General features: G+C 36.0%; 1 protein-coding gene across 1 annotated transcript; it reads left to right on the top strand.

Moving 5' to 3' along the window:
* The first annotated feature begins 6,788 nt into the window (after positions 1–6,788).
* On the top strand, positions 6,789–11,007 carry LOC133721857 (BTB/POZ and TAZ domain-containing protein 4-like). Its single transcript, XM_062148603.1, has 6 exons — positions 6,789–7,037; positions 7,850–8,136; positions 8,968–9,098; positions 9,392–9,698; positions 9,798–10,111; positions 10,509–11,007. Exons 2-6 carry the CDS (start codon positions 7,876–7,878, stop codon positions 10,648–10,650), a joined length of 1,155 nt encoding a protein of 384 aa, XP_062004587.1. The 5' UTR covers positions 6,789–7,037; positions 7,850–7,875; the 3' UTR covers positions 10,651–11,007.
* Positions 11,008–12,357: the final 1,350 nt, after the last annotated feature.

Raw genomic sequence — 12,357 nt, 5'->3', positions numbered from 1 at the left:
ACTTTGGTAGTCCCAATTCCAAAGGTACGTATATGGTAAAGTATGAAGGTTGACCAAAAAAAAAAAAGGCTGAAGGTTGGAAACAATCCTTCCAATTCAAATTCTAAAGCTCCTAGTTAAACTTGTTAATCTTCCTTTCTCTGCGTTGCTGCCCATTGTTTCGGCAACCAAAAAAGAATTCTAGGTATTTTGTTTTTGCTTGGTGACAAGGCCATCTTTGCGATGAGTCCCAAAATTTTTATATATATCAAAAGAGATAAATGTTTGCCAATGAAATATTCGTTGAAAAAAATCTCCCATAAAAATAAAATAAATATGCACTCTGCCGATGAAATATTCATCCGCAACAAGGCGAAATGTTCATAGACAAGAAGCCTCACATTAAAAAAATATATATACATTATCGACAAAATATTTGTCGGTAAAAGGCCTACCATAAAAAAATAACAAGAGGAGATGCAATTGAGCTGACAATAATTCCTCTATAAAAATTCTCAAAATAAAAAGCAATGAACAGTTTTGTTGGCAAAAAGAGTACATTTGGACTCAAACAAATAGAGACCTAAACCATATATATATATATTATTCTTAAAAAAAAAAAATCATATATATATGAGTGCTTCTATTCATACCTCCTCATTTAGCTTTTGGACCTCTTCCAATTTTTGTAAAAATTGAATCTCTATTTTACCCTTGTAACCAAATTAAAAAAAAAAAAATCGTATTGCAAGGGACTTCGTCTCTCTACCTTGTCCTCAGTTCTACTTCTTCTTTTTTTATTCTTTTTCTTTTCCTATAGCCTACAGGGGTAAAATGGGGATTAGATTTTTGCAAAAATCAAAGGAGGTCCAAGACTAAATGAGGAGGTATGAATAGAAGCACTATATATATATATATATATATATACAGATCCTATCCAGAGCGGAGCTCAGCTTTGAAATTAACGTGTGAAGTTCGAGTTTTGGGTCACTTTTTGGTTGCATATCCACATCTCGACCGTTCAGTTTTTAGGTACTAGTGTATAGATCCTCTCTGCAAATTTTCAGCCAAATTGATGATCGTTAAGGTATCTAACTCGCTTAAACCAATGGACGGACTGAATCTGTCAACCTGAACCGTACTAGCTTTAAGGCAGTTATCAATGCCTTAACGATCATCATTTTGGCTGAAAATTTGCAGAGACGATCTATACACTAGTACCTAAAAACTGAACGGTCGAGATGTGGATGTGCGACCGAAAAGTGACCCAAAACTCGAACTTCACACGTAAATTTTCAAAGCGGAGCTCCGCTCTGGATAGGATCTGTATATATATATATATATATATATATATATATATTCTTCTTTTTCTAAAAAAAAAAAAAACTCTTAGCCCACCCTACCCTTACATATGTTAGTAAGAATCGATCAACTCATGACTTTTATAATGTTGAAATTATAACTTATCAACATGTCACAGCTCATCGGCACCTAGACCATATATATGTTTTTTCATCCATTTAGATCTTTCCTTAAAAATAAAAACCGTACATATACAATTAGTTCTTTTAGAAAATTATACACAAGTGTCATTTTGAAACTTTAATTAGCCATAAGGCCACCTAATTTATTTTGTACACATAAGGCCACTTGCATCTTCAAATAATCTCTTTTCTGACGATTTTACCCTTCCACCTAAACTATCCGCTCAACCTCTCTCTCTCTCTCTCTCTCTCTCTCTCTCTCTCTCTCTCTCTCTCTCTCTCTCTCTCTCTCTCTCTCTCTCTCTCTCTCTCTCTCCTTCAGACCCGTCTTCTTTTCCTCGTTCTAAATTTCTAGGGTTTTCTTCAATTTGAGCCGTCCGACGAGGGATCTGAGAGTAGCTTCGAATGGCGTTGAAGCGTCAGAAAATCAAACAACGGAGCATTGAGGTCTGATTGCTGAGTCGGAGCAGGTGCAGCACTCCGAGTCGAAGTAGGCCGGAGTTAGAGCTGATTTCGGATCGCCGCAACAACAATTGAATTCGACGGCTCACGGAGATTCGATTGGCTAGGCCGGGGAAGCAGGTCCAATTGTTGGAGTCGAAGCAGGTCGAAGCCGAAGCTGAGTTCCGATCGCTGTCGAAGCATGCCGGAGCCAGAGCTTTTCTTCTTTAACTACTTCACAGATCCGATTAAAATCCAGAGTTCTAGTGGTCGATCAAAGGCTGTTGAGCACCGGAGGCCAGAGGGAGTAGCATTAGCTCAACCTCTCTTATTATCCTCCAGTGGTGGCGGTGACAACACGAACAGTTTCACCTTATGGCGGACCCAAGCGTCCTTGCTTTTCTCCGGCAAGAAACTAGCATTTTTTTTTTTTGGGAATAATTGGGACTAACAGGTCCTTGATTTGATTTGTTTTGATTGGGAATAATTGACAACACAAACATGTCCCCGATTCTTTTATTTTTGTTTAAGATTTGATTTGTTTTGTATGAGAATTGGTGATCTCTTCTTCTTTGGTTGATGATGAATGTTCTTCTTGGTATGAATTCATATCTTTTGTGGCGATTGAGTTTCTTATTTTATGTGTTCATTTGGTTTATGGTGGATTCAGATTCATTTCGATGTTCACATGTTTGTGTAGATTTAGATTCATTTGAATGTTTTTCCTCCACGAGTTTGAGTGATCTTAAAGAAGAAACAAAAATTTTCTTTTCCTATTGGACTGGTTGTTCTTGATTTCGGACGATTTGGCTGAATTTGTGCCTAATTGCAATTGTGCTTGGGTGAAATCAGAATGTTTAGATTCAAGCATTTGACATTGTAAATATATACTTCTTTTGATGTTTTAGAGTAGCTTTTGTATCAGTTAGTAATAGTTATCTCAGACGTTGGGAGTAGCTTTGATAGCTGGGAAGAACTTTCTCAGTCTATGTAAATAACTTTCTTAGTTCTGTGAGTAGCTTTTATTCTGCTTGGTAGTAGTTTTTGGTATTAGTGAGAGTAGCTTTTAAGGTTGGTATAGCTTTTAGTGTTGATGTGATCAGTAACTTTAGTTGATGTTGACAATAGCTTTCTGGTGTTTGTGACAATAGCTTTTCTTATTGGTGAGAGTAGTTTTTTATGCTGGTGGGAGTAGCTTTTAGTGGTGACAGTAACTTTTGTTGCTAGTGAGAGTAACATTTGATGCTTGTGAGAATAGCTTTTGTTGGTGACAGTAGCTTTTGTTGCTAGTGAGAGTATTTTTCTGTTGCTAGTTAGAGTAGCTTTCTGTTACTGGTGAGAGTAGCTTTTAGTGGTGATAGTAGATTTTGTCACCTCACCGAAAACCTTGCCGAAAATTTTGCCAGAGACCTCTCCTGAGTCAATAGCTTTTGTTGCTGGTGGGAGTAGCCAAGGTTCTAAAAATCGGCCTGGGTGCCGCCTAGGCGCTGGGCGTGACCTTTCAGTTCCGATTACAGGCTGGGCGATCCTTCTGGGCGTTCGGCTCCTCGGCGGCCGCCTAGGCGCTATTAGGCGGTCTCTGGGCGCTCTGCCTTTTTTTTTTTCTAAATCATGGGACAAAACAACATTCAGATCTTGACTTCGTCCCGACTTCGATTTCGTTCAGAATCTCAAACTCATCTCTCTCTCTCTTTCTCACCGTCCCAGAAAACGAAATTGAAGAAGAGAAAACAAAAGTAGAAGAAGAAAGGTATCATCTTTGAGGAGGTCGACTTGATTAGACTTCATGGTACCAGCTATCAACCCGGTGAGAGAGAAAGCCAGGCAGAGAGACAGCCACGGTGAGAGAGGGAAGAGAGAGAGAGGGGGGAGAGAGAGAGTTCTAATACGGTGGAGATAATGTCTGTTTGTTTTTTTTGATAAAAGATAATGTTAATTTCAAATACAAAAGTACTTGAAATTTTTGTGTTTAAGATAATGTTAGTTTCAAATACAAAAGAAATACGTTAAGTTATATTTTGAGGACATAATATAAAAGGAAAAGAAGGTTTTAAAAGAAAAAAAAAACAGATAAACACTTGTTTATTTATATAACTATATGTTATAAAAATAAAAATTCAATTAAAAAAAAAAACAGCCTAGGCCCCTGGGCGCTAGGCTTCTGGCTACCGCCCGACTAGCGCCTAGCGTTTTTTAGAACCTTGGGAGTAGCTTTTAGTGTTGGTGATAGTAGCTTTTATGACCTCTTTGGAAGTCGCTGGAAATCTCACCATAGTAGCTTTTGTTGCTAGTAACAGTAGTTTTTGTGGTCGCCAAAGGTCGGCCAGAGACCTCGCTGAAGAGGAGAGAGATAATGATTGTAGAATTACTCTAGTGACATTTATGTAAATATGTTAGTTTTTATATCTAAAATATAACACAATTTTTAATGTAGTGGCCTTAGAGCATCTTTAGCAGACTCTCTATTTTGGCTCCTTAGCTATTTTGGAGAGCATGTTTAGTTTTTGATATATTTTAGCAGCTACACCAGACTCCTAAGAGCATCTTTAGCAGACTCTCTATTTTGACTCCTTAGCTATTTTGGATAGGATGTTTAGCTTTTTATCTATTTTAGCAGCTGCACCAGACTCCTAAGAGCATCTTTAGCAATGCTAGCCATTTTCAAGTCAAAATTTAGCCAAAGTAGCTAAAAAGTCATTTTAGCTAATCACTTTAGAAATACGTCTGCATCAGTGCTCTCTATTTTAGCTAGTTTTGAATTTATATTATTTTTAAAATGAAGATTAAATAATTTAAATGTATTTATAAATTACATAAAATAACTTAAAAAGAATATTTTAAATTATAGAGAGCCTCATCTCGATCGCTCTCTATATTTAGGAGTGAGATAGCTAAAAGTTATAATGGAGAGCCACTTAGAGCATCTTTAGCAGACTCTCTATTTTAGCTCCTTAGCTATTTTGGAGAGCATGTTTAGCTTTTTATCTATTTTAGCATCTGCACCAGGACTCCTAAGTGACTCTCTATTATAACTTTTAGCTATTTCGCTCCTAAATATAGAGAGCGAGGTGTGGCTCTCTATAATTTAAAACATTCCTTTTAAGTAATTTTATGTAATTTATAAATACAATTAAACTATTTAATCTTCCTTTAAAAATTAATATAAATTTTAAACTAGCTAAAATAGAGAGAACTGATGTAGACGTTTTTTAAAAGTGGCTAGCCAAAATAACTTTTTAGCTACTTTAGCTAAAATTTGACTAAAATATGGCTAGCATTGTTAAAGATGCTCTTAGGAGTCTGATGCAGCCGCTAAAATAGATAAAAAGCTAAACATGCTCTCCAAAATAGCTAAAGAGCCAAAATAGAGAGTCTGCTAAAGATGCTATAAGTGACTATCCATTATAACTTTTAGCTATCTCGCTCCTAAATATAGAGAGCGAGATGAGGCTGTCTATAATTTAATACATTCCTATTGAGTTATTTTATGTAATTAATGAATACATTTAAACTATTTAATCTTCACTTAAAAAATAATATAAATTTAAAACTAGCTAAAATAGAGAGCACTGATACAGACGTATTTCTAAAGTGGCTAGCCAAAATAACTTTTTAGCTACTTTGACTAAAATTTGACTAAAAAATGGCTAGCATTGCTAAAGATGCTCTTATGAGGGAAAAAAAATAGTTGGTGGTCCTATGGCTAATTTTTTTTTTAAAATGACCTTATATGTAATTGGCCCTAGTTCTTTTACCAGTAATGAAATATGTTAATTTTAAAATGTCCATATCCTGATATACATACTAAACCTTCCATTCAAAATTCCGAACCTTTTTGCCTATTGTGAATTACTTGTGGGATGAATATTCTAATTATTAAAACAATTACATGGACACAAAAATATTACAATTTCTATTTATTATTATTATTATTATTATTATTATTATTATTATTATTATTATTTATTATTTTTTAAATAAGAGCTGGTGCAGGTATGCTCAAGTCTTCATTAATGAAACTATTGAATATAAAGATGGGAACGTAAAGCCTAAACCCCAAACAATTAGTAACAAGAGAACATCTCAAATAATAACAAGAGCTCCCACTAATCCTATGTATTCAAGCATGCACTAAATACCAAGGGTTGACATACCAAATAACTGGACAACTCTATTTACTTCACAACGGTGACATAGTGGAAAGATAAATTTCATACAAAGCCATAAGCAATTTCTACTTTTAAAACATACAAGAAGTTAACTTCAAGCATGTTGGCTATTTTGTTATAAGCAGAACCGTTAATAAATCATATTTATATCGATCATACGAGTTGTACTGATTTTTTTTTCCGTATTATTGAACCATTTGATAAAAAAAAAAAAACAAAAAAAAAAAACTAGAATCATAGATCCAATTGATCTCAAACTAAATCTTAAATAAATCAGTTCTGACCATTCGCTAAACCATGTGTCCCTCGTGGCCTCATTATTCAATTGCCATCCCATGCATGGTTGCATCACCAACCAACTAGGTTTTATCTCAAAGTAAATCGCTGCATTGATTTGATTACTACCCAAATCTCGTGTTTGAGATAAATGGCAAACCGGAAGCCACCACCGCCAAAATGAGCTGTAGTTTGCTAAAATATCACCTACTACCCTGAAAATCTGACTCCCAACCAAGCAGATTACCCCGTGCTTTTTCATAATGACCGTTAAAGTAGTTGGCAGTAATGAAATGCGAAACGCGGGAAAGCGCGTAGGTCGACACAGCAAAGTACCAAAACGGCAGCGTTCTGATCCTTCTCTCGTCCGAAGTTCTTGGGCTCCCAATGAGACTTACAGATGGGCATTGTGAGGTTGGTGAATCTTATATGTAGGGGAGTTGGATGTTGCAGAATTCTCTCACGTGTCGAGTGAGTGCCCCAAGTCCTCCCTCAACCTCAACGCTGAGGGAGAGACACAGAGAGAGAGAGAGAGAGAGAGAGAGAGAGAGAGAGAGAGAGAGTACAGAGAGAGGTGGTTGTGGTTTCCTTCGTCTCCTTTGCCGCCAGAGGGCGGGCATCTCTGGTGAGGTTGCCCGGAGGTGAAACGACGTCGTCAGGAAGTGATTCTTCCACCGCTTCAATTAGGGTACGTGATCATTTTCTGAGATATGAACGTGGGGTGTATGTAATTTTCGATATTGTATTATAAAGTTGTGCATAGAAATGAAAGTGATCAAGCATATTGATTGATGGCGGCTGATTATTTTGATCAACTTGCAAAATTGAATAATTGGTTTTGTTCATTTTGGTACTATTTAGATCCAAAAATTGAAAAGCATGTTAGGCCTTTTTGAGACTTGAATTATGTTGGTGCTTGGTTCTTAAATGTATTATATCTGGGAGAGATCGATCTTATTCTGCACATTGTATTTCTTTAGGTTTAGGAGAGATCTTATTCTGTTAATGTTCATATTGTATTGCTTTTTAGAAAAAAGATTATCTGATTTCTAGTATGCACAATTTCATGTTGTTTTACAACCTCGAAATCCCTGATGATTCAATTCAGTGGTAATTAATTTTGTTTTCCTTGTTGTCAATGATTTTACCATTTGTGCAACAAATTGGATGGTGTATTTTCCCCTTGTTTTTTTTTTTTTCATAATTCTTGGGTTTTAATACCTGATAAGGCAATTGTGTGTTCTTGATCGAAAGTAGGATTGTTCCTTCATTGAGAGGGAAACATATACCATGCATCTAGCTACTTCTATATTATATAATATCGAAAGTAGTATCCAGTGTATTGTATTCCGCATACTAAATCCTTTTGATCAACAGTAGAGATATAATCTCTCTATTCCATTCAACATTTGCCTTATATATGATGGTTCATATTGTAAAAGTGTTTCTGTTCATACCCTCCAGTTAAAACTGATTCTGATAGTTATAATACTTCTGCAGAACTGTACCCTAGACAAGTAGACACAATGTGTCAGGCGGACAACATCCACAAAAGATCAGCCACAGTTGACAACAGAGATTCTCCGATGGTTCCACTATGGCCTGGTCCAGTCAAAAACAGTTTTCATAAGGGGTTATCATCGAATGCATCACCAGTAAGGAGGTGCAACTACGTCTCCAAGGCAACAACAGATTTATGGGGGCGCCTCTTTGACGAAGGCTATAGAGCAGATGTTGCTATTCATACGGATGATGGGGGCATCGTCTATGCACATGCTAACCTTCTTGTAAGTTTAACATTGATTAAGATCCGATAAGTGCTCTTGTCTATGGTCTGTTGCAGTTCTTGAGCCTTAATTGATCATCCATAAATTTCTAGTGAGGAAGGCAAAATTTTCAGGGAAATCATAATCTTGTACTGAATTTTCCACTGGCAGACATAAGACATGATGGGAATTACTTACTCCAATTGACATAATTGTACTTGATCCACAATGCCTTACAATCTTCACCGATCAAATCAAAGTTTCTATCTTAGATCAGTAACGTACACTATCATTCAATTTGTTGGCAGATCATGATGTAAATCCATTTTGTGCCTAAAGCCAACTCCACCTTGACTAGTGAAACTGTGAATTTTCTCTAGCAATACCTGCTAGGTTAGGAATTTCACCTGAGTCACCATTTTGCCTCTGGATCTGCTCTGCCTAATGGGAATTGTTAACCACCTATAAGAATTTTCTCCTAGGATCTCCACGTACCTAACGAGTTAGGAATTTCGCTCAAGGTATATTGTCCTGAACTAAACCATCTTGTGAAGATGTCTTATCCCAAAATGCCTGGGTTCAAGTAACTTGAAAAGATATTCCAATCAAGAGGCTAAACAATGGACAATGAATTATTCAGTGCAGGACAATTGTATTTGGTCCATTATTCCTAAAATTATTAAAGGCAATACTTTATTGGTTTCTTATTTTTAAATGTTTTCACCTAAAACGATAGTGTAATACTATAATGCAAACTTGTAAACAAGAGCTATCCCAATTGTAAGAGTAATTTACTTCCCGGATTGGTATATGATTTCATGGTCACATTGTATTTGGATGCTATTTTGTCAGGGAATGGCTTCTCCTGTAATGAAAGGCCTGTTGAGGCAACCAAAAGTGTCTCGTCGTCCACGAACAATCTCTATTCGAGGATTTCCATATGACGCAGTTAGAGTGTTTATTCGTTTCTTGTACTCTTACTGGTAACATTTTCTTCCCTAATGAGTGCCTTTTCTACTTAACTGTACTTTCTGGAAATTTGATTCCTCAGAATTGACGTGTAAGTCAGAATTCATAGATGAACCTAGAAGATTAGCATGAAGAGTCCATGGTGACTGTTCATCCTTTACAATTTATGAATACTAATTGTAATTAATGTGGAAAGCCAAATTTGGTTTTCTTTTTTGTTGAATGTTTTACTGACCTGAAAAATACTACTTCAAAGTTTAAGCACAATGCTGAAGTGCTTTGATTGTTTCTGGTGTTTTCTGTTTAGCTATGAAGAAAAAGAAATGGAGGAGTTTGTTGTAGCCTTGTTGGTGCTTTCACATCTCTATGCAGTTTCTCCGCTGAAGCGAGAGTGTGAACAGAAGCTGGAAGGTGGCTTGCTTACCAAAGAGAATGTAGTTGATATTTTTCAACTTGCATTACTGTGTGACGCCCCTCGGCTTAGCCTTATTTGTCACCGTATGATCCTGAAGAACTTTAAAGCTGTTTCTGTGACTGAAGGATGGAAAGTTATGAAGCAGAGTCACCCAACACTAGAAAAGGAACTCTTGGAATCTGCAATTGAAGAAGATAACGTAAGCGATCCTTTTGGTATTGTCTTCTTTTATTTTCTTCAAGTACCCCATGCCCCATCTTCATGAATTAATGATTTTTATCTTTGAACTCATTTTCAGAGGAAAAAGGAGAGGATCAGAAAGATAAATGAGAGAAAAATATATCTGCTATTATATGATGCGATGGAGGCTCTTGTGCACATATACAGAGATGGTTGTCAAACAATTGGACCATGCGATAAGGACTTTAAAGAGAATAAGGATCCTTGTAAATATGTCGCCTGTAAGGGACTGGAATTGCTCGTCCGTCATTTTGCTGGTTGTAAATTGAGAGTCCCTGGTGGTTGTATCCATTGCAAGAGAATGTGGCAGCTGTTGGAGTTACACTCCCGCCTTTGTGCTGATTCCCATGTCTGTAAGGTTCCTTTGTGCAGGTCTGCCTACTTCCTTTCTTCTTCCTCTTTCATTTTTTTGCACTGAGTTTCAATAAGCATCGAGGAGAGTTATTTACATGCAAAAAGAAAACGAAAAAAAGGAAACATGTAAAACAATGTACGTTACCTCAATATGAGTAGGAATTACTATGGAGAAATTCATGTATATATACAACCATTCTCTCACAATAACTAATCAGGTGACCAATACTTGTGGGAAAGTGGTTGCATCTGACCGGCTGTATGCAAAAGAATTTTGATTTCATGGGTCATTGTGTATCTAGCTAGGATTGATACTTCACATTCTAATTGGTGTTTGTTTTGTTTTCAGACTTCATGCTATGTTGTATACAAACTTCTGAACTTATAACTAACTCTGGAAACAATTTCATTGCAGGAACTTTAAAGAGAGAATTAGGAAACAGAGTAAGAAAGACGAGATTAGGTGGAAGATGTTAGTGAAAAAGATTTTGAGAACAAAGAAAATCGCAGGAGCGCCGTTCTTATCATCGGGAGTTGTGAGCTCTTTGTGGCAATGACGTCTTGTTCTAATGGAACCTGATTCCATTGTACATTTGCTGTGATCTAAGTAGTGTCTCTTATGTACCTTCTCAATTTGTGATGAATAAGAAGCGGAGAATCACTTCCTGTTTTTGAAGTTAATTTCAAAAACATTTGGTAAGGTATAAGTAAAAGCTTCATCTGGTACTTCGGCCTATCACTAGGTATCCATTGCCTTATGAAGACTCAAACTTCTATTATGGAGTTACTTTTGGCAGCTGATAAATTCTCGAACTTTGGTCTTTTTTAATTTTTTTTTTAATGACTAGTTGTGTGAATGTCTAAACATTGGATCGAGGACTACAACTATACATACATATATTCTTTGAAACCAACTAGAATCACAGCCTTCTAAGCGATCGCTAATTCAATGAAACTTTTCTTTCCAAAAATACATAAATAAATAAATAAATCTAGTATGTCAGTTTTTTTTTTTTTTAGCGCAGCTAGGTGTGCAACTATACTATTTTTGGATGAACCTGTAATGAGAAATTTATTCAACCAAAATAAATTGCAATACAAAGGAGGCCAAACCAAATCTCTTCTAAAAAAATCTATCGAATGCGGAAATTTAGAAGACCTAAGTAATCTTTATTACAGAAATAAAAAATAAAGGATGGTACCAAACTAAACCATTAGAATAACAACCAAAATTAGCAAAAGTATCTGCAACTTGATTATCTTCCCTAAAAAACAAGCAAAATTCAATTTGAGTTCTTTGATGTAAACAATTACCCTATACAACTTGAACATCTCATGCAACTCCTATTATCTGAATCCAATTATGTGAATGCTCACAATATTGCAGTGATAGGTGCAACAATAATTTGAGAATGAGCATCTAAGTCTACTTTCACCTTTGTGATTATTCCAAAGGTTTCCACTCCTTTCAAAATATTATTATTACCTGATATGCATGTCTTTTGACAAGAGTAAGCAAAATAATTCAATTTTCCCCAATATCTTATTCTGCAATTCTATCCAATGAAACCATTGCAAGTCTAAACAGCTCTGAACAATAAAAATCATGTACTTCTTCCATATGGATTGTTTTTAGCTCTGTTTTTTCTACAGTTTGCTTCCAATTGCAGCAATTTATTGAGGACTCTCTCTTCTTAGTTATTTCATGCTTTTACTGACTAAGAAGCATGGGCAAGATATGATAGTTTTGTGAATTACACTGTGTGTTCATGCAGCTGCAAAAATAAAATGAAATGTTCATACTATATATAAAATGAACAATTTGTGACTATACCTAGAAAACAAAGCTACTGAAACAACGTGACTCTTTCCACCTACTGGAAAGTAAAGGGCATGCTACAAGGGTGTTTACAAAGCTTTCATATATAGAGGCTGAAGTTGATTTCAGAGGAGTTTTGTGTGAGGAAATACAACGCTCCTATGTCGATCCTTGATGATATGCCCATCGATACTGTAATAAAGTTGCCCATAACGTGGCCAGCGGTATGCCGTGTGCCGGGCTTACAACTACTCTTGCAGCTTATGCATCTACTGGATTTAAGTTATATGGAGTGTGCCCATAATCGTCTGTCTCCATTTGACTTACTAGCACTCATGCCTGTATCCTCGGTAAGTGAACCAATAATGAAGCTTAAGAAGTTTACTCATTTTCAAATTTCAAGTGATGATTCTACATATCTCAGGACTGTGAAAACAAAGAAAAT

This window comes from Rosa rugosa, chromosome 1 (assembly GCF_958449725.1).
Source record: "Rosa rugosa chromosome 1, drRosRugo1.1, whole genome shotgun sequence".
NCBI lineage: Eukaryota > Viridiplantae > Streptophyta > Magnoliopsida > Rosales > Rosaceae > Rosa > Rosa rugosa.
Note: the sequence above shows the minus strand (reverse complement) of the source record. Positions and strands in the feature narration are given on the sequence as shown.